General features: G+C 38.0%; 1 protein-coding gene across 2 annotated transcripts in view; it reads right to left on the reverse strand.

Moving 5' to 3' along the window:
* PRKG2 (protein kinase cGMP-dependent 2) overlaps positions 1-22,972 on the reverse strand; it is a 114,792-nt gene that overhangs the window by 46,431 nt on the left and 45,389 nt on the right. Inside the window, exons 7-12 of one of the 2 annotated variants that reach the window (XM_055434525.2) lie at positions 17,141-17,218; positions 15,426-15,520; positions 9,574-9,642; positions 5,111-5,209; positions 3,485-3,638; positions 1,322-1,458 (exon numbers count right to left, since the gene is read on the reverse strand). In XM_055434525.2, coding sequence (XP_055290500.2) covers positions 1,322-1,458; positions 3,485-3,638; positions 5,111-5,209; positions 9,574-9,642; positions 15,426-15,520; positions 17,141-17,218 — 632 coding nt within the window. The remainder of the gene's footprint in view (positions 1-1,321; positions 1,459-3,484; positions 3,639-5,110; positions 5,210-9,573; positions 9,643-15,425; positions 15,521-17,140; positions 17,219-22,972) is intronic. The other variant, XM_088836098.1, reaches the window with a different exon arrangement.

The following is a 22,972-nucleotide window of genomic DNA, read 5'->3' on the forward strand; positions in this document are numbered from 1 at the left end:
AGAGGAGCCTGGAGGGCTACAGTCCATGGGATCACAGAGTCGGACACGACTGAGCAACGTTCACGTTTACCTTCAATATAAATATAATAATAATATAATATACACTTTAAATATATTATATAAGATATATATTTCAAAATTTTGCTTAGAAGACTGCCTGGCACATGTTACTTTCTCAATAATAAATGTTGTCATTAACATTTATTCTTAATATGATTATTGCCCTACTCTACACCAGCTACTTTGCAAAGGGCAGGAAATGAAAAAATGAATAAAATCTAATTCATGCCCTGAAGCTATTCATGACACTTTTTAATGAATTATTGATTGAAAGAGGGACACATAGTTTATATAAAAATAATTGGATGACTTTATTGCCAGTATTGCCTGAGTTCAGACTTTTTTTAATTCTGAAAAAATATGGGTCTGAAAATATGGATAGGCAGGAAGACTCTCTCAAGGCATTTGATCAAAAAGCATACATTATCCTCATTACAGAGGCACTTTACCTCACCCAGAAATCTCTAAAGCTGCACTCTAGGGGCATGAAAATAGGTGTGAAAATATGTGCCTTAACTGGCTTACACCACTAACCCATGAATTCACAAAAGAGCCATGGCTTGGAATATGTTTCTGTTCCAAACTCTGGTGATAGCTACAGAAAGAACAGTAACTGTAGGAAGTGTTTCTTGTGGCATCTGGCATTGCAGGGACCAGGCTTCCCTGCTGGCTCAGATGGTAAAGAATCTGCCTTCAACGCAGGAGACCCAGGTTTGATCCCTGGGTCAGGAAGATCCCCTGGAGAAGCGAATGGGAACCCACTCCAGTATTCTTGCCTGGAGAATTCCATGGACAGAGGAGCCTGGCAGGCTGCAGTCCATGGGCTTGCAAAGAGTCAGACACCACTAAGCAGCAAACAACTGCAGAGACCAGCTCCCTGGCAACCTAAATGTGTCCAAATGCCACTTTTTGCAGAAATTCAACTCAGTAGGTCCTCTGAGGGGTTCTGAATGAATGCTTGCTTCCCAAATTCTGCATTAGGTCTGAATTAAATAAGCAATTCAATTTATTAAAGCAATAATTTTATATATATACACACACACACATACACACCGGCACACACTTTCCTGAGGTTTACTCAAGAATAAAAATCTGGATTCTGACTTCAGTTCTCAAACTTCCAATATTTTATGTATTGTCACTGTGACTAGGCTGGAGAATTCAGAGAAGGGCCTCTTCTTCCTCCTCTGTCTGCTTGCATAGAAGCACTCCAAAGAAGAACCTAAGATGCTAAAATTCTGGGAGTGAAACGCTCACTTACTTCACAATGAAGGGTGAGCATAGCTCTTCCAGGATCTTCTTTTCTGAGTAGACATGCTCCTGCTGCTTCGTGTCAACGATGTGCTTCTTCCTTATACACTTCATAGCAAAAGCAACATTCTCATTTTTCACCTTAACCTAGGGGAGAAGAGAACGAGCCCTCAAAATGAACTTACTAGGAAAGATCTGCAATATCTATGTAAAACATGTGAACCAGCAGGAGTTCAAATTCTTTCACAGTTAAATAGCATGGAAGCTTTTCACCACTTTATCCCTCTAGGAGCTGAATTTTATCCAGGTGTACACACTTCCTTTTCATTGTAATTTCCAAAAGAATTCACATAGTTGGAACGTGGTTCTAGAATGTTTGTATTGAAACAAGAAAAACATTCTAGTTAGAAGTCTGAGTGTATAGAAATCTCTTTGGTTTTGAGTATATGACATGAAAAGCTTGGTTCAGAATTGCCAAGAACTGCTCTTTTGTAATAGTCACTTCTTTTGAGTTTCAAAATAAAACCTATTTAATCCAAGATTCATATCTGTATGAGCCAATATGCTAGCCACTTAGTCACATAAAGCTATTTAATTTTTTTTTTATTGAAATATTATTTTCCATCAATTCTTTTTTCATATAATTGTAATCATTTTATTTATTTTTTTTTACTTTACAATATTATATTGGTTGGTTTTGCCATACATGACATGAGTCCGCCCCAGGTGTACATGTGTTATTGATTAAAATTAAAAATTCCGTTTCTTCATTTGCACTGTCCACATTTCAAAAGCTCTCTAGTCACATCTAGCCAGCAGCTATGCTATTGGACACGTGGATACAGAACACTGCCATCAGCGCAGAAAGTTCTATTGGAGACCATGCTTTCAATGGACAAATAGGATTTTCCTTTCAAGGAAATTTTAGAAATTTAATAAGCATTTATTCAGATAGGCTTAAAACTCCATAAGCAGACTATCTTCGATAAATAATGAAATTGTGCAGAGTTGGTTGCTCACTCAGTTTCACTCACAGTTTGCCACTAGTTGATGCCTGGACTTTCAAATCAATGGTGGGATTATTGTTTCAATTATTATTATCTAACCATATTAAAACAAACCTCAGCATTGTTAATTCAATCGTTTGCCACAATTTTGATGAAAAGTACAGCACATGGCTCTCTTATCCCTCCATATGGCATAAGAAACACTACAAACTCTGGCCTATTAAGAAATCATTTCTGTCCCCCTTTGCCCAAAAGAGATGAAGTATTGACTTGGTATAAAGTGTACTATTTGGAGTCTCCTGGCAGCATTTCAGATCTGCTCACACCCAGGCCACCCAGCAGATGGAGGTGTCATCATAGTTCCCAAGGTTAATGGACAGTGAATGGTTACAGATCTGCTGGGCAAGGAAGGGCTCAGCAGTCACCAAGGGTTCAGCATCATCTCTACCTAGTAAGTCACAGGTCACCATTCCATAGTTTCCTCAGAGCATCTGACCGCATGGCTCTGCTACTCTTTGAAAGCTGATTATAAAGCTCAGAGGGGTGTGATATGGAAGATGCAGCTGAAATCAGACTATAAATTCCCAGCTGTCTGATCAGCACTACAGAAGGCTGCTCTTCAAACATCTTGCATTCAACTTCTTTTTTTTTTTAATTTGGATAGAAAATTTTGAGCAACCCAAAAATAGGATCATGAAAGCCAAATACAGACATGGCAGAGGAATTGTTTAAGAAGTGAAACTATGGTATTAAAGATTTCATCTCTGTGACCCTTTCACTGGACACATTTTCGTTTGCTTTACACAGAGTTAATGCATCATGAGTATATGTATACATAAATGTTGTTGCTAATAAATACACCTTTTATGTTTTATAGCCTATGGGAAAAGTTACTTGGCATATTCTCTAATAGCTGCCCTCAAGAAAAAAAAAATCACAAAAGGATGTGGCATAAGTAGACTGAAATAGCAGCTATATTATTACAAGTTATTTAGTAGCATACACTCACTATTATAAAATAGAGAGAAAACTGTCCTCTCAATTTTAGCTCAAAGTAACATTTGGATAGCAATAACAATGCATATATTCCTCCAAGATACACTGGAATACAAAACAAAACAAAAGTCAAAGGCTTCTCGCAGATGCTTGAAACGTAAACCCCTTACAAGCTCAACTCTTCCGAACCCACCAACGCCCAGTGTTGCGATAATCTCAAGGTTCTGGAAGGGGGATGATGAGGAAAATCTGGCCACTTTCTCCTTCAGTTGAATCATCTCCAAAGAGACTGCTTTGGACAGCTTCCAGCTAGACATGGATCTCCTGTATGAGAAAAGAGAGACTTTACACACGCTCCCTTAGGCAAAGCAGGGGCCACAGCACACATAAATCCCACCCTTACGACAGTCTTATTTCTGCCAGTAATTACTGCCCATAGTTGCCACAGAGCTTATCTCAGCTTTTATAGGATCAGATTCAGTTACATCTGGGGAGAAAATCAACAGAAAATACAAATAAAAAACAGATACACTCACACACAAGAAAAAAGACAAATGTCAGATTGAGTCAGTGAGTGGCAAAAGTAGGTGAATTGTGTGGTATTTGAGATACATCTCAATAAAGCTGTTTAAAAAACAGAGAGAAGAGAAAACCAGAAAAGAGAGCCATTTCCTTTGCTGCACCTACAGGACGATACTGCACTGAGAATCTTTGTCATATTTTGCTATTTTTTTTAGATTTTGAAGATTTCTCTGACTGAACCAGAATAACTGCTTTGTGAAACATGAAAAATACATTTCTTACTTTATGCTTAAGTATTGTTATTTGGAAATTCTCATTTTCCCCTCTTAATTAAAGTTTACTGCTCTGGGTTATATATTCATGAGCCATTCTTACTACAAAAGACCTTTTGGCAGAAAAACTGCAAACATATTCCCTTCAAGAAAAAAAAAATATGCAGTCTGTCTGAATGCTTTAATTTAACTCAAATATCAGTCTTCCAGAACTTTTGACTCTTCAACTTTAATGGTACTGTCTGGTGAATACATGCTTAAGTATTCATTCTGCAAAATGGTTTAGCAAAGGATTTTCAAATAATTTTAATTTTACAAAGAATTTTTTTCCTATGAACCAAGAAGCATTTTCATCAGTATTTCTACATTTAGAACCCAACACAAAACCACTTGGGCAATAGCTCCCTTAAATTTTTTAAAATATTTTTTTGATATGGACCATTTTTAAGGTCTTTATTGAATTTTCTAGAATATTGTTTCTGTTTTATGTTTTGGTTTTCCAGCCGCAAGGCATATGGGATCCTAGGTCACTGGCCAGGGATTGAACCTGCACCCCTTGCATTGGAAGGTAGTCTTAACCACCGGACTGCCAGGGAAATCCCACTCTCTTATATTCTGAAGTAAGCCATCCTCTGAATGGGCTATGAATTCTTTGGAATTCCTGTTTGATTTCCACAGGCAAGAGAGACTTCCTTTCTGAATTAATATCCTTTTGAACCAAGTCACCAGTCAATGTAAAGAACTCTTTCCCAATGCCTCCTATCAGGAAATTTCTCCCAAACATTACTACTCATCACCAAAAATAAGAAAATACTCATATACTAAAATAAATAATATCTACACTAGAGGTAATTGCTATCCTTTTTGTGGAAGAATAATTTAAAACAACTCCCCCAAATTTTCTAGTGACCACACACTAAAAGTTACCAATCACACCCTTCAGTCCCCTTCTTCATCAATTGCCAGAAGTCACATCCAGCTTAGAAAAATACGTCCACTTACTTCGCATGTCTTTTTTCATCATCCCGGTTCAGGTTTGCCACATACCCTTCAAGATATTTTTGGAGTTCTTCAAAAGTCCCCACTGTTTGGTTGAATGTTCTAAATGAATAAAATGAATAAAACAAAAATGTCAGGGCTAAGAGTTAACCACTGCAACTTGCCATTCTTCTTAAGCTCATGAAAGCCCATTTGTATAGTCATTCAAAACTTTGCAAACTGCTTTTCAATAACTTATTTTCATTCAAGTTGCCATTGCATGTAGATAGAATAGTTATTTGAAGTTACATAATTGATACCATGAGTTTCTGAAAGCAAAGAGGCTATCAGTGAGAAAAGACAACATTTCTGTAATTTTCTGCCTTGTGGTTCAGGTTTATCAATATTGTTCTTTTCTTTTAAGAAGACTGTGGAAAGGAAATAGGCTACATGATTTGTTTACTGGGAGGAGAGTTTGGGGGAAAATGGACACATGTATATATGGCTGAGTCCCTTAATTGTTAATACAAAATAAAAAGTTAAAAACAAACAAAAAAAAAACCCAAAACAATGATTGACTTGTTACTGTAAACAAAAACAGTATATCATGAGCTTATGAATTAATAAACATTTAAAAAATACTTTCTAAAAAAGAGAATGGAAAGGAAATAGGCTACATGATTCGATTACTGCATCAACAGGTTACATGCATTACAGATTTTTATGACTTGCTTAATCAAATTAAGCTATTTATTTTTAAAATCAAAAATAAAATTTACCTCTTCTTTGGCCCTAGATAATAAATATTTTACATTCCTAAATGATTAAGTCCAAATATTTTACCTTAATGGTTCTCCGAGGCTCAGCCAACATCTTTCCCTTGACTTCCCTCCCGTCAGGGATCAGAGGCTTGTTACTGGTCCCATCTAATCACCCTGTCCCCAGTTCCCCATCCCTGGGAATTCTTACATAGGGAACTGCCCATAAGAAAAAAATAATCCCCTTCTTCACCTAACAAATTTATTCTCTGGATTATCCTTCCAGTGCGTCCGGCACTCCACACAATCTACCTTGATTCGTCATTGCCAGGGTGGTGTTCTTCCCCACGAAAAACAGTATCCTTCTAAAAACGACGCTTTACACACCCCAGTAAATCTTAATCTCTTGGACATAACAAAATGACAGGAATGAAAATTTACCTCAAACTACCTAAAACTAATAAACCTTATTAATGTACTGGTGCCACATACTGACTGCCTAGCCCTGAAGACTATCCACATTTAACTGATCACCAACCTATACTTACATTATTAAGTATATCTCTTTTTTTTCAAGATTTTTTTGATGGGGCCATTTTTAAAGTTTTTATTGAATTTGTTACAATACTGTTTCTGTTTTATGTTTTGGATTTGTGGCCATGAGGCACATGGGCTCTTGGTTCCCCAGTCAGGGAGCTAACCCACACCTCCAGTAATGGAAAGTGAAGTCTAAATCACTAGACTACTATGGAAGTCTGGATATTTTTCATTCCCCATTCAAATCTACTCTCTTCTCTACCCTCTGTGAACTGTCCTTTGCTGACTAGAGAAGTGAGAAACAAAACAATATTACTTCAAATTTCCAAGAGTTGAAATTTTCAAGTAAAAGTAAATGCTTCTTGTATATATCACCATTACCTTGCTAAGAAACTAATTGAAGTATTGTAAACAAATTTTATTTTTTAACTGTAAGTGACATCGGTGTCAGAGTTCTCTAGAAAATTTCTGCAAACTAAAGTCAAGTTTAAATAGCTACAACATTCCAGTTGTAGCCTTCAAATATGTATTTTTAAAAATGATGAATTAGAAAAGAAGAAATAAAGAGCCATAGGCTTTCAGCCACTACATTGCATTGCAAGGATGGTGCCCTTTATTCAGATAACATCTGGATCATTTCCTGTATGCCAAGGACTCTGTCAAATGCTGGCACAGCAACAGCAGTGAACAAAGTAAATGTTTCTGTTCTCATGAAGGAACTAAAGTGTGGGAAGACAGATGCTAAACAAAGCCATCACATCAAGTGTGAACAACGGTGTGAGGGTACCATGGGAACATTATCATGGGATCTGAATCTAGACTTATAAGTGATAACTGCAATGATCATACAATTTACCATCCAAAATGAATGCTTTTCAGAGTGAACGGGACGGCCAAAATATTAGAATAACCAGAACAGTCCCAGGAAATTCAGGATGTAGGTCAACTCAGTCATACCTGACGTCCAGTTTCTCTCACACACAGAATAAATTCATGTAACTTTTAATGTCTCACTGTGTCTAACAGGTCAGTACCTTGTATAAGAATCTCAACTATGCATATGTAAATTATGTATTTAAAAAGTATAAGTTTCCAAATAATTTATAAAATCTATAAAATCCTTTATATGGATTATGAATACATGAGATATTGCACAAACATTTGATTAAGTGATTACAATAAATTTTTAATCCTAGCATTTCAGAGCCATTAATAAGATCTTACCACATACACACAGCTAAAGCTCTTTAGCGCATGCATGTATTTTTAAGGAAATCATATGGAAAACAATGCATCGTCGGGGCAATACCATATCAATATATTTGAGAGCTGCCACCAAAGATTACCTTCATCTGAACATACTTGCACTTTCTAACCCCATGCTGTTTTTTTTTTTTTTTTTAGTTTTACTTCACCTGGAAAGACTTCTACATTTCCTCTTTGCCTAGAAAGCTCCTATGAAATTTAAGCCCCAGTTCTACACTTACAAAATAAAGTAAAACTTTTCCCACTTCACTACACTGTGACTGCTTCTGTTTCTGAACACATGTTGTGGGAACCTAATGGCATGGTGGAAAGACTTTTAAAAGGAACTGGAAGACCTGGGCAGGAGCCTTTGCTCCATTTCAGATGACACTGTTGGGGCAGTTCTTGAACTGACCTGAACTCACTTTTCTTATCTGTAAGGGAAAGATTAAAGAAACTCAAAGTGATACTAAGAATTGTTATTCTATGTGTAATGATGGATGTTACCTAGACTTACTGTAGTGATCATTTTGCAACATATACATATATTGGATGATTATGTTGTACCCCTGAAACTAGCATAATGTTATATGTCAATTATACCTCAATTAAAATATGATTAAATAAATAAAACTTGTTAATTTTTTAGGCATGTTATGTTATTGTAGTCATGTATTGGCCACCTCATGCGACGAGTTAATTTACTGGAAAAGACTCTGATGCTGGGAAAGGTTGGGGGCGGGAGGAGAAGGGGACGACAGAGAATGAGATGGCTGGATGGCATCACCGACTCTGTGGACATGAGTTTGAGTGTACTCCAGGAGTTGGTGATGGACAGGGAGGCCTGGCGTGCTGTGATTCATGGGGTCGCAGAGAGTCGGACACGACTGAGCAACTGAACTGAACTGAACTGAACTGAATCATCAGTAACACTTAGCTTTTAGAGATGCTACTAAAATTCACAGATGAAATAATTTTATGTTTCTGATTTGCTTGAAAATAGTATGAAGATAGGACGGAGATGGCAAAGTGGTACAGATAAGGTTTTAAATGATAATTGCTGTACTTGCATGACACAATATCATCCTGTCTATTTTTTAATATGCTTGAAACTTTTCATAATAAAAAGATTTTATAAAATAATCCAAAGTTCTTTCCAGCTCTAAATCTCTATGATGCTATGTTCAATAAATATTTTACTTAATTAGCAATCAATTACACACTCATGTAACACTCATCATTATACTATTTCATATCAGCATTTCATAAGAGTATGCCCTGTTTCTTTGACCACACAAAGCTCTTGTATACTTGAATTTCCTTTTTCATATCTAGATAGTTAACAAATATTCAACTGATTAATGACAGATTGAAGGAGTCAGATTAAAATATGATTCGAAGTGAGTTAAGGACACAAACTGAGATATTCTAAAAAACAACCTCAGACACTTAGAGATTAATGTTGACACACATCTCTTCCAGATTACTACAAATGTTAAATTAAAACTTCTCTGGAAATACATCTAGCTAATAAGCATTTTATATTTTGAGAGAGATAGGTTTTGTTAAATTTTTGACTGCTTAGAGCATTTTACAAATAAATTATGAAATTCTTCAGTGTGTGGTGTGTGGAAAAATCCATGAGTCCTAACAAGCTTGTTTCTCTGGAAGATGCAGAATTTAAATCAGTCTATTGCTGATATTTATGTACAAACTCTGCTCACAAAATATTTAGCCCATCAGCATCTGCCGTTGCCACAGACAGATTCAGATCAGAAGGCCTGGTTCCTTCCCATGAATTTTAATAGAATGTCCTCGCAGCTGAGGATTGGCCAGCGTTTCCAAATGGTGATGAATGGGAAGACAGATGTGCCCTTGGAGTAACAGAAGGCCGAGTCTTCAAAGGTGGCAATTGCCGGCATTCTCTAACAACATCGGTATACTCACTCTCGATCTATAACCAGGCATGCGACATCATTTTCTTCAGCGATAATGTTAGCTGATCTGACATCTTCACTGCAGACAAAAACAGGAAAAGTCAATTTTCTAGTGAGAAATTAGACATCTATTTTTATTAGGGAATCTGCAACTGATATGAAACACCATCACTTAAACCTTCCAAAGATGATGCGTTTTTGTAACATCATAATTTACACTCCACCCCTTACCCCCCCAAAAAAGGATTTGAAATCTGTCCTAAAAATATGATGTGCACAAGGAATCCAGAGGAGAATAAGATAAATGCACTGGGAACGTCAAGGAGTCAGTGAGCGCAAGGGTGGATGGAATTTCATTCTGTGTTCTGTGCCAGCGCAACTAAAATAGCTCTCCTCTGATCAAACAGGAACTGCTAACTAATAAGCAGCCAAAACTGAAATGAACTGATTAAAGAAATTTATAAGAAAAACCTTGAGTGAGTAACTTATAATGAACCAAACAAGAAGAAAACCCAAAGAAAGTACCATATGACCCAGTGAATTAAAGAAATATTAAAACCTTTCATTTTATAGTCTAAGATGTACAGTTTCCATGAAAATCCCTGAAATCAAAACATGTCTTACGACTGAAAGTGAGTCATAGTGTAATTAATAGCACTTTCTTTTTTTTCTCAGGGGTACACAATATATTAGTGACTCTTAATAGTTGTTCCCTAAAATACAATGAGCTATGGTATATGATCTAATGATGGTAAATTTAATTACCAAGGGTCAAGCATCAGGGAAAGTATTTCTATAGGTACCTTTATTTATATTATTTTTATTCCTCTATTAGTCACAAACGGCAACCCACTCCAGTTTTCTTGCCTGGAGAATCCCAGGGATGGGAGAGCCTGGTGCACTGCCATCTATGGGGTCCCACAGAGTTGGACACGACTGAAGTGACTTAGCAGCAGCAGCAGCAGCAGAGACCCCAAGGAAAGGTACATCCATATGATACCCAGTGCTCTGAAAGTTATTGCATTTAAGGTAGCCTATAGCAGCAAGGAAGATCCCCTGGAGAAGGAAATGGTAACCCACTCCAGTATTCTTGCCTGGAAAATCCCATGGACAGAGAAGCCTGGTAGGCTACAGTCCACGGGGTCGCAAAGAGTCGGACACGACTGAGCGACTGAACGGAACGGATAGCAGCAAGGAGAAGGGGATGACAGAGAATGAGATGGCTGGATGGCATCGCCGACTCGATGGACATGAGTGTGAGTGAACTCCAGGAGTTGGTGATGGACAGGGAGGCCTGGCGTGCTGTGATTCATGGGGTCACAAAAGTCGGACACAACTGAGTGACTGAAGTGAACTGAATAGCAGCAAGCATGACAACCCACTCCAGTATTCTTGCCCGGAGAATCCCATGGACAAAGGAGCCTGGCGGGCTACAGTCCACAGGGTCGCAAAGAGTTGGACACAACTGAGCGGCTTCACTTCACTTCACTTATAGCAGCAAGCATATTAAAACTGCTTTTACAGTGGAAGTAAGAAATAGATTTAAGGGACTAGATCTGATAGAGTGCCTGATGAACTCGGGACGGAGGTTCGTGACAATGTACAGGAGACAGGGACCAAGACCATCCCCGTGGAAAAGAAATGTAAAAAAGCAAAATGGCTGTCTGAGGAGGCCTTACAAATAGCTGTGAAAAGAAGAGAGGCGAAAAGCAAAGGAGAAAAGGAAAGATATAAGCATCTGAATGCAGAGTTCCAAAGAATAGCAAGGAGAGATAAGAAAGCCTTCCTCAGTGATCAATGCAAAGAAATAGAGGAAAACAACAGAATAGGAAAAACAAGAGATCTTTCCAAGAAAATTAGAGATATCAAGGGAACATTTCATGCAAAGATGGGCTCGATAAAGGACAGAAATGGTATGGACCTAACAGAAGCAGAAGATATTAAGAAGAGGTGGCAAGAATACACAGAAGAACTGTACAAAAAAGATCTTCACGATGAAGATAATCACGATGGCGTGATCACCCACCTGGAGCCAGACATCTTGGAATGTGAAGTCAAGTGGGCCTTAGAGAGCATCACTACGAACAAAGCTAGTGGAAGTGACCGAATTCCAATTGAGCTATTTCAAATCCTGAAAGATGATGCTGTGAAAGTGCTGCACTCAGTATGCCAGGAAATTTGGAAAACTCAGCAGTGGCCACAGGACTGAAAAGGTCAGTCTTCATTCCAATCCCAAAGAAAGGCAATGCCAAAGAATGCTCAAACTACCGCACAATTGCACTCATCTCACACGCTAGTAAAGTCCTGCTCAAATTTCTCCAAGCCAGGCTTCAGCAATATGTGAACCATGAACTTCCAGATGTTCAAGCAGGTTTTAGAAAAGGCAGAGGCACCAGAGATCAAATTGCCAACATCCGCTGGATCATGGAGAAAGCAAGAAAGTTCCAGAAGAGCATCTATTTCTGCTTCATTGACTATGCCAAAGCCTTTGACTGTGTGGATCACAATAAACTGTGGAAAATTCTGAAAGTGATGGGAATCCCAGACCACCTGACCTGTCTCTTGAGAAACCTGTATGCAGGTCAGGAAGCAACTGTTAGAACTGGACATGGAACAACAGACTGGTTCCAAATAGGAAAAGGAGTACGTCAAGGTTGTATATTGTCACCCTGCTTATTTAACTTCTATGCAGAGTACATCATGAGGAACGCTGGGCTGGAAGAAGCACAAGCTGGAATCAAGATTGCCGGGAGAAATATCAATAACCTCACATATGCAGATGACACCACCCTTATGTCAGAAAGTGAAGAGGAACTCAAAAGCCTCTTGATGAAAGTGAAAGAGGAGAGTGAAAAGGTTGGTTTGAAGCTCAACATTCAGAAAACTAAGATCATGGCATCTGGTCCCATCACTTCATGGGAAATAGATGGGGAAACAGTGGAAACAGTGTCAGACTTTATTTTTTTGGGCTCCCAAATCACTGCAGTTGCTGATTGCAGCCATGAAATTAAAAGATGCTTACTCCTTGGAAGGAAAGTTATGACCAATCTAGATGTTGTCATATGTGAAACGAATCACCAGTTCAGGGTTGATGCGTGTTATAGGATGCTGGGGGCTGGCGTGTGGGGATGACCCAGAGGGAGGATAAAGGGAGGAGGGAGGTGGGAGGGGGGTTCAGGAGGGGGAACTTATGTAAACCCGGGGCGAATTCATGTCAATGTATGGCAAAACCAACGAATATAATATTGTAAAATAATTTGCCTCCAATAAAAAAGAAATTAATTACTTTTAAAAAAATAAAAAGCAGAGACGTTACTTTGCCAACCAAGGTCCGTCTAGTCAAGGCTATGGTTTTTCCTGTGGTCATGTATGGATCTGAGAGTTGGACTGTGAAGAAAGCTGATCACCGAAGAATTGATGCTTTTGAACTGTGGTGCTAGAGAAGACTCTTGAGAGTCCCTTGGACTGCAAGGACATTCAACCAGTCCATCCTAAAGGAGATCAATCCTGGGTGTTCATTGGAAGGACTGATGCTAAAGCTGAAACTGCAATACTTTGGCCACCTCATGGGACGAGTTGACTCACTGGAAAAGAGTCTGATACTGGGAAGGATTGGGGGCGGGAGGAGAAGGGGACGACAGAGAATGAGATGGCTAGATGGCATCACCGACTCAATGGACATGAGTTTGAGTGAACTCCGGGAGTTGGTGATGGAATGGGAGGCCTGGCGTGCTGTGATTCATGGGGTCGCAAAGAGTCAGACACGACTGAGTAACTGAACTGAACTGAACAACTTCACCAAAAATGACATCACACAAAGTAGAGTTCCCTCATCTTCCATTAGTGACAGGACAGGGAAAACTTTGACAGCCTATATCTCATTCCAGAGAAATCCCCTATCCACATCACTGGCTTCCAGAGACCTTCAGACATAACCCACAGCCCCTCCCAAGTTTACAGGGTCCTTGCTAGAAAACATTGGTGAAAACATTTCAGCTTAATGTACTTTTGAGTTGGCAACTTGGTAGTTTATTATCAACTTGTATGTGTGTAGATATCTATACAGATATGATCCTGGATATGGGTCAATTGTTTGATTTGTAATTCAAAAAAAAAAGAGGTATGGTATCCTTTTCATTTGTCAGTGTCATGATTTTGACTAGGAATATCCTCTACAAAAAGTTTATAAGTATTAGATATTTACAAATACACATATGTTTCTTTCACAATAACTGTTTAACTGTCATAGATTTATTTTTGCACATAAAATGCTGAAGGATCTCCTGGGGCTATTTAACATCAAATCATGTAAATATACAGAATATAAGGAATACTGAATCAGTTAGTGGCCCTAAAGAGTGACAGCATAAAAATACACAAAAATGAAAAAATATATGTATCCAACTCTCCTCCTCATTGATTCTAGCTTTATGTTTTAAATACTTTGGGGAGCAGAGTGTCTTTATTAAATATAAATTCCCATGTTTCTCATGGGAAAATACTATAATTGGCTGGCTGCAACAGAGAGCATAAATTATTTCAGATCCAGCATAACCAGACAGCACTTTTCCTTTCAAAGAGTTATTTTGAGTTTATGGTGTATTTATAAAGTTCTCTGCACTTTTGGACTTCAGTAATTTTGCTTGGGGGTATGAGAAAAGTAATGTGCTAATGTTAAGAACAAACACATTGAAGTCTTAAATAATGATATTACATGAGTGTATTACATGAGTGTATTCATATTCTGTCATAAAAAAGCAAACCAAAAAAAAAAAAAAGGATTATTTCCCTGTTATTGAAACAAGTTCATTACATAATGGAAAACAAAAATTCAACTTGTCTTTAAATTCAATTTTTAAATTATTTACAAAATAACCATACCTTAGCTTACTAAGTTTTTAAGTAGTTTAATTTTCTTTAAAAACTAAGAGCTTTATGATTTTTAAAGAACCAAATTTGTTTTCAGGTAATTTATGAAGATGTTTTCATTGCTCTGTACTTAATGTAATCCTAACATATGAATCAGCAGAACTTGTAGGCTTCACAGACAAAAATTAAAAAGGAGGAAATACAAGCAGAAACCCTACTCATTTTTATAAGTATAAAGATGAAATAAAAAGTATTTAGTAATAAGATAATTTAAGTGTTTTCTTAACTAATTTCAAGCATTCATTTAAAAACATGTAATTCAAAAAAAAAGTGTGTTGCTCAAAATTCTAACTTGATCTTTTATAAAGTTATATTATTTAAGAAAAAATTCTTTTAGACTTAAGGTTGTTTTCTGAATTCCAGGAAGCACATAATGCCTCCTGAGACGTTTGATTAATCTTTACAAATGTTTTTCCATAAGTTAGGTCAACAGTAAATAAACTCATATCTCAAAAGGCCAAAGGTTCAGGTAGAAACGTCAGATACACTATTTTGAGCTGTTTTTAAAACTTGCAAAATGAGCCTATAAAATTCCTTAAGAAAATACTACTTTTGACATAATGATTTAAAATCACAAAAATATGGGAAGTCATTACTTGATCATTTTTAAAGGGTAAAACAGGAATATATAAAAACACGTTCTTACAGGAAAATTTAAATTTTCCATTTCTTTCTCTCGTTTAAACTAAAAATTCTAATAGAACACCAATTTTATTTTCACTAGCAAACTTAGAAGACTTCATGAATTTCTTCCTCTGGAAAATCAGTACACTTATTTCCTGCTTAACAATGAAATTTTTAGAAGTCAGTAAAATTGGCGTTTATTTCCTGGATAAATGGTAGATCTATTTGACAACTCTACAAGGGTAAGAAGTACACATGTGAAACAACCAAAGAATTATTTAAGTGTGGTATACAAATTCATGAACTCACCTAATAAGAGCTTTTTCTCCAAAATATTCTCCTTTCTGCAGTGTTTTTATTAGCTGCGGTTGATCATGGCCTTCAGTACTTTGGGTGACTTTTACCTAAATGATGTCAAACAATATAAGAAAAGAGAGAGAAGAGAAAAAAAGGGAGAATCTGAGCACATACCCATTTAACCAGACTCTCCTGATCTATATAAACTTGACTCAACAAGGAAAAAAGACAAGTCTTTGCTTTATACTTGCACTAGTGAAACAATCATCTAACTATAGTCATTTCATTTAGGTGAACTGAAAAATCCTGTGATTCAACACGATCAAATGACACCACCTTTTGAGAGAGGAAGCTTTCATTCAAATCTCACTGCTCAAAGTATTTTATATGAATCCAGTTGTTTCTTCCTAGGGATGCTCAAGGAAAATAATAATGGCCCTATGGGAAATTTATTTTTTCAAAAAACCAAACAGGGATGACAAATCAATCAAGAATAAGACTGAATATCAGGAATTCTGAATCTCAGGTTCCTGACTAACATGTTGATTTCTGTGTATCCTCTAAAACTGAAAGAAAAATGAGTATATGGAGGAGAATCCACAACTTTCATGAGAGTCTCAGTGTGATCCACCGTCCAGGAAGCCAGAGTCAAACAAAAACATCAATATTCCTTTTTGTGGCTAGAATTATTCCAGTTCAACATGCTAAGAAGTGTTGCTTTGTGCTGGTTTGAAATTCGGATGAACATTTATTAATACATTTCAAAAAGTTTAAATGATAAATGCAATTTATTCATTAACCAGAATTCTTTCAAACCATGAGGTCCAGGTTGGGGAGAAATGATGAAAAGTGGTGCAGAGTGTTCAAGAGTTTCTGAAACTATTTTGTTAATTTTTTTCCATTGCTGGGGGCTCCATCCAAAGTTCAACCACAAAGCAGTTTACAAAGGGCAGTGTCTAACTCTCTGATGATAAACTCTTCTGGGGAAGAAACAGTGTCAGTAAAAAGCTGACACTTCAGAGACAAAGATGCTTAAGATTTTATCCTTTTCTTCAGTATTTCACAAATGCTTTTTGTCTCTGAGGAACACTGCAAAGAGTCAACCTAGAGACAACTGGCAACATGTTATCCACTCAATATCTAGGTAAAGGAATATATTGCATATATTAGTGTAAATATGTTGCATATATTAGTGCAAATTTTTCATCAGCATCTAAATCAACTTGAGCTACTGTGTATGAATTCAAGTTCTCAATCATATTGTTCTACTGCATGATGCCTGATTGTTCTGTCAGTTATCTAGTTCATGCTCTACCTGTTGTTTGTCTACCTGTGGAATGGGAAAATATTACAGCCCTTGATCTAGAACCCTTGGGTTGAGAATCACACAATCATAGCTGGAAGAGACCTTTAGAAATAATCCAGTCATTTTACACACAATGAAATGGGGTCCAAAGAAAGTCAAGTGACCTGACTAAGGTCACTAAGAAATTACTATTGCAGCCGGAACCCATGATAAGTCTCCTGTGGCCCCGAACCCAGTACTCAGACCAACCCCCTTCCCTCCAACCCTCACTTCCCCAGGGGTCTTCTGAGCAGAAGCTCCGTTACCTGCTCAACGCAGACAGACGACTTAGGCTGCAATGCACAACACTGCTGCTTTAATGGCAAACAGATTTGAAATGCTTCTTTAGATTTACTTCAAGTAAGCTTTAATTAATATTTACCTTTCCTTTTGCTAAAATGAAAAACGTACTTCCTTCCTCTCCCTCTCTAATAATGTAATCTCCTTTGTCATAGTATTCCTATTGGGATGAAAGAAAAAGAAAGGGTTAAATACAGCAGAGATATACAGAGGAAGACATAAATGAGACAGAACTTGTGCTTTTGAAATGAACATTCCACACCCATTTCTGCTATTTTTTGCTTATTGTAACTGTGATTTTCTTAAAGTCAGAAGCCATGGAAAAGTAAGAAGACTTTTGCTTGTTCACCTGAATTTATGTTTATCTTTAACATACACACACAAAAATATTCACCTGGAATACTGTCAGGCATGGACATGGAAGACATGAAGAGAAATGAAAGCAAGGTGATTATCAGAGATACGCAAGTGAGCTTCACCCAAATAATCTAAATATAAACTGTTTAGGGAGCTTCAACAATCTGAAATGGTCCAGAGTTTAGAAAAAGGGCAAACGTTATCTTCTAAATTGAAAACACTATCCCCAGTGGGTATGGAGGAATATCAGTCTCAATTCTTATGCCTTGCAGAGCAATGGTTGGGAACATTGTACACAATCTCTATGAGAGGAGCTCTTTCATATGGATTCTCTCCAAAGATTTATATCATGAAAAGTTGACATTAGAATTTTTTACATGTAAATTCTGTTCTTCAACAAAGTTTAAACTTGCAAAATCTCAAATTATCACTCATTTCTTTGTTTCCCTCGTATAAGTGTGTATAATCAGAGAATTTTTAGACAGGGAAAAGTAATTCATCCACCTGTCAGACCAAAAGAGTAATTCAGTCTCAGAAAATACAAGATGGATTAAACTGTCCATCCCTACTTTCCTTTAATTTGATATTGCCTCAGAGTCATAGAACTAAGATGGATATCTTAATTTATACAAGCAAAAATGGACTTATTTAATTTTTGTAGAAGGCATAAAGAACAACATAATAGCTCCCTTATTTTTCTTTTAGAGTTGAAAATAAAATCCAAACAACACTACTTTTGTGTCTGCCATATTTCAGTACCCTTTTTGGTCATTTACACTTAAAACAGATTTACACATGTGGAATAAGTATTACTCCTGATACTAATAAACATGCCTTTTATTTACATAGTACAGTGTACGTTCTGCAAGACATTTCAATGTCTTGTGCTAGGAAGCACAGTGTCTTCGGGGGAAAAGTACTTTCAAGCCATAGAAATATAGATTCAAATCTCAGTTCTGCTTTGAATTTCACTTTCATCAATCCATAAAATTCAAATAACATTTTTTTCAAAGATTGAGAGAATATAAGCACATTATTTTCCTACTGCATTTGTTAAGAAAATAACCACACATACTTAGTGGCTTGGAACAACCTCCACTTACTATCTCAGAGATAGTAAGATCAGAGAGTTGAGGCATGATGTGGCTGAACAGAATTTCTGTGTTCCAGGTCTCTCAAGATTGAACTCAAGGTGTGTCAGTAGGGCTGTGTTCCTTTCTGGAGGCTCCAGGAAAAAACTTGCTCTCAAGTTTAATCATATTGTTGGCAGAATGTAGTTCATGGAGGTTGTAGAACATGGTTCCATTTCCCTGTAGTCTGTGAGCTGGGGGCTGCCTCTTAGCTCCCAGAGACTTCTTTCCTATCCTTTCATGGAGCCTGCTAGGTTTCAGAACTTATGCACATGGCATTTTTCATACACTTGGAATCTCTCTGACTTCCACTTCTGCTGCATCTCTCTGACTCCAGCCAGAGAAAATTCTCTGCTCATAAGGGTTCATGTAATAATATTTGACCCACCTAGACAGTCCAAGATAATCTCCCTATTTTAAGAGCCTAAACCTTAATTGGGCTTCCCAGGTGGTACTAGTGGTAAAGAACCTGCCTGCCAATGCAGGAGCCGTTAAGAGATGCAGGTTCGATCCCTGGGTTGGGAAGATCCCCTGGAGGAGGGCATGGTAACTACTCCAGTATTCTTGGTGGTACTCAGAGCTTCCCTGATAGCTCAGTTGGTAAAGAATCTGCCTGCAAGGCAGGAGATCCAAGTTCAATTCCTGAGTTGGGAATATCCGCTGAAGAAGGGGAAAAGCTACCCACTCCAGTGTTCTGGCCTGGAGAACTCCATGGACTGTATAGTCCATGGGGTCATAAAGGGTCAGACAGGACTGAGCGACTTTCACTTTCATTGGGCTTCCCTTGTATCTCAGTCAGTAAGAGTCTGCTTGCAATGCAGGAGACTTGGGTTCAATCCCTGGGTCAAGAAGATCCCTGGAGAAGGAAATGGCAATTCACTCCAGTATTCTTGCCTGGAGAATTCCATGGACAGAGGAGCCTAGCAGGCTTTATTCCATGGGGTCACAAAGAGTCAGACACAACTGAGTGACCTTCACTTCACTTCACTTCACTAGAAACCTGAATTACATATTTAAAGTTGCTTATGCCATGTAACATAACACATTCATGTTCCAGGCTTTAGGGTCTAGACACTTACTTTGGAGGGAGTCCATTTTTGCCTACCACCAGAAGTCAATTAAAGACAATAATTTTTGATGAATTAAAAGCACCTGAAACATAGCAAATGATTAATGACTGCTACGTTAAGGAGGAGGATGAGAATGGTTTGCTTAGCTGTTACTTGAATCTGACCTGTTTCCTATTCTGTTGAATTGAGATGGTATGACCACTCCTAACAACGTGTGAGGACTAGGCGGGACAGTCAAGTTGGTGACTTAATTCCTGTGAAAGAGGCTGTGAGCTGGTCATCAATGTTTTCCACAGGTAAACCACATTCCCCAGCCTCCCTGCTATTAGCTGTGGCCACGGGATTAACTTCTAGCTGTAAGAGTCTGAACAGAAGTGACACATGCCATTTCCATGCCAAGCCCATGATCCGTTGCAGACATGTGCCTTCATACTTGTGCCCCAGTGGCAATGGCATGACCAGGAGAGATCTTGGGAGAGGGCCCAGGTTAAAGATGGTAGAGTAGCCACCAGCTGGAGTTCTTGAAGGATTCTGTATAGCCACCCAGGACCAATCTCCCTGGACTGCTATGTGGGCAAGAAACAAACTTCTATTTTACTTGGAAAACAATATTTTGAGTTTTTTACATCACAGGCTGCTTACTCAACTTTCTCATTTTAGCTCTATCACAAATGTTCACTCCATTCAAGCATGATTTTACTGTTGCGATGACTGTGATCCGGGAAGGTTAAGTGACCGTGATACCTCAGTCCAGGCATCTTCATGACAGAGCTAAGGTTCAGTTCTCTTTGCTGAAACTGCTGGTTTGAGGAGGGACATGTGACACGCTCCCGTTTCAGTCAGTCTGCTCTCAGCCTCTCCTGTCCCCTTCTCAATCCCAGCCCCCATTACCCACAAGGAATCAAAGGAATCTGGAGAGTTTCTGAACTGCTAATAGGCTGTTCCTTCAGTTATTATATAGCCTCTGGTCTGCGTGGATGTGCAGCTTTAATTTCTATCTGTCAGATAAGCTAAGAGGGAGAAGCTGGAAAGGGAACACTGAGAAAGAGCTTTGTTGTTTCCTCAGCGGCAAGATTCCTAACAGTGTTTTTCCTAGTGATGGGTCTTTGTCACCCAAAACCATGGGAGGAAGATAAATAATACCTCCCAGTGTGTTGACAGTAACTTCATAGATCAGAAAAGGCTGGGGATGTAGGTCAGACCAAAAATATATAGTGGTAAGTACTGGCTATGATGCCAGACTGGCCAGTGTTTGTCAATTGGGGAGTGTAGCCAGTCTAGCCAGGGTGGTCACCAAGACCAAAAAGAGAACTGCAAACAGTGTGGTTTATTGTCCTGTGGTTACACTGCAAAGGGGACCCTTAGAGAAGCAAGAAACCATAGACCCTACCCTGTGAAGCAATGGTTTTCGGACATTTTTTACTCTGGCCTACAGTAATTAAATACATTTTACATGTATGCCCACATACACACATGTGAGCATGGACACACACATTTGTATAAAACAAACATATTTGAACAGTACCTATGCTTACTACTCTGATTTTTTTAATTGTTCCTCTAAATTGATTTCATGACCTACTAATGAGTTGTGCCCCACAGTCTAAAAAAGATGTTTTAAAAGAAGATGTCTAAAAACCCTGAGAGTAGTTATTTAGTATTATGACAAGACAGGAAAAAAAGGGAATCAATTCCAGGGCAGACTGAGAGGCAGAGGTCAGAAGAAAACCATAAACAGCAACAGTTGAAGATGAAAGAGTTTTTATGTAAAAAAAAACGCTCATTCTGTGATAGCAAAATGCTAGAGCATGAGTGTCTGTAAATAGAAAATATGAAACTAGACTTAAAATCCAAGTTGATAGAAGGCAAAGACAAAGAAGAAAGCCTATGACTGCCTTAGCTTCTTCAGTGTGTAGTTAGAAATCTTCATTACAAGTACATATTGATGATACACAGAAGTATGATTACACACACATACACTTACCCACACACATACCCTGCATCATGTGACCGCGCACCTAAGCTGATTGTTTAAAAAACTATACAGAATAGCAAAACCCATCACACTACTGTAAAGTAATTATCCTCTAATTAAAATAGATAAATTAAAACACACACACTGTATTCAGTTATTTGGGTTTGTTACCAGCTGTTTTTGCTTGTCCAAGTTATTTATCTCAGAAATTTTAAATCAAACACATCTGGATCAGGTGAACCCTGTCAACCATTCAGGCATAATTTAGTATCTGATGCCTTATCAGAGCCTACAAAATGAAAACCAACAGAAATTCCTCCATTTGGGTGAACCCACAGTATGGAATTTTGTAACTGGAACACTGAGAAAGCCCTTAGAGATGTGGCCTACCATGCCTTTATTTGATAGATGAGGAGACCTTGATCCCCACCACAATTGACATCTGCAATGCACAGACACTTGACCACAAACTTTAATCTCCAGACTTTGGTCTAGTTAACTTTCTCAATGAGCAGCCCAGACTTTAACTAACAGGTCCATAAAATGGCAAAATCCACAATTATCTCAACTTTCTTATGGTGCTGGGTGTAATCATTAAATTGAGAAAAAACTCACTGGCTTATGCAAGTGCTAGCAGGAAATATAAGAAAGGAAGATTAGACTTTCCAAAAATGATAAAAAATGGAAATCTTGTGAATGAAGAGACAGACTGTGGCAAACCCAAAATACATGTATTCTTTTCATAACTTTAAACTTTAATAAACCTAAAAATTGTATGGCTAAAGTATGGATATCTGTGTCCTTACCCCAGAGTTTTTGATTCAGTAAGTGTTGAGGTAATATGTGGGAACCTGCCTTTTTTTATTGGAGGATAATTGCTTTACAATGTTGAGTTAGTTGCTGCTGTACAAGAGCGTGAATCAGCTATATGTATACATATATTCCCTCCCTCTTGAGCCTCCCTCTCACCCGCTTATCCCCAATCCCACCCCTCTGGATCATCAGAGAGCACCAAGTTGAGGTCTCTTTGTAATACAGCAGGTTCCCGCTAGCTATGTATTTTATACATGGTAGTGTATATTTCAATGCTACTCTCTCAGTTCGTCCCATCCTCTCCTTCCTCTGCTGTGTCCACAAGTCTATTTCTGTGTCCCTATTCCTGTTCTGCCAATTGGTTCATCAGTACCATATTTCTAGAGGGAATCTGCCTTTTAAGCAGCACCACTGGTGATCTGATTAAGGACAAGGACATTCCCCCTACCCCGACCCCACTCTTACGACACCTCATTTCATGAAAGAGGCATGTCAGAGTCGCAGTGCCAGGGCCACCGGGTCAAATTACCAAATCTCCATAACAAAAAGTTAGGTGACTTTTCCATCCA

Source organism: Moschus berezovskii, chromosome 5 (genome assembly GCF_049115385.1).
Source record: "Moschus berezovskii isolate FMDL1 chromosome 5, NW_MosBer_1.0, whole genome shotgun sequence".
NCBI lineage: Eukaryota > Metazoa > Chordata > Mammalia > Artiodactyla > Moschidae > Moschus > Moschus berezovskii.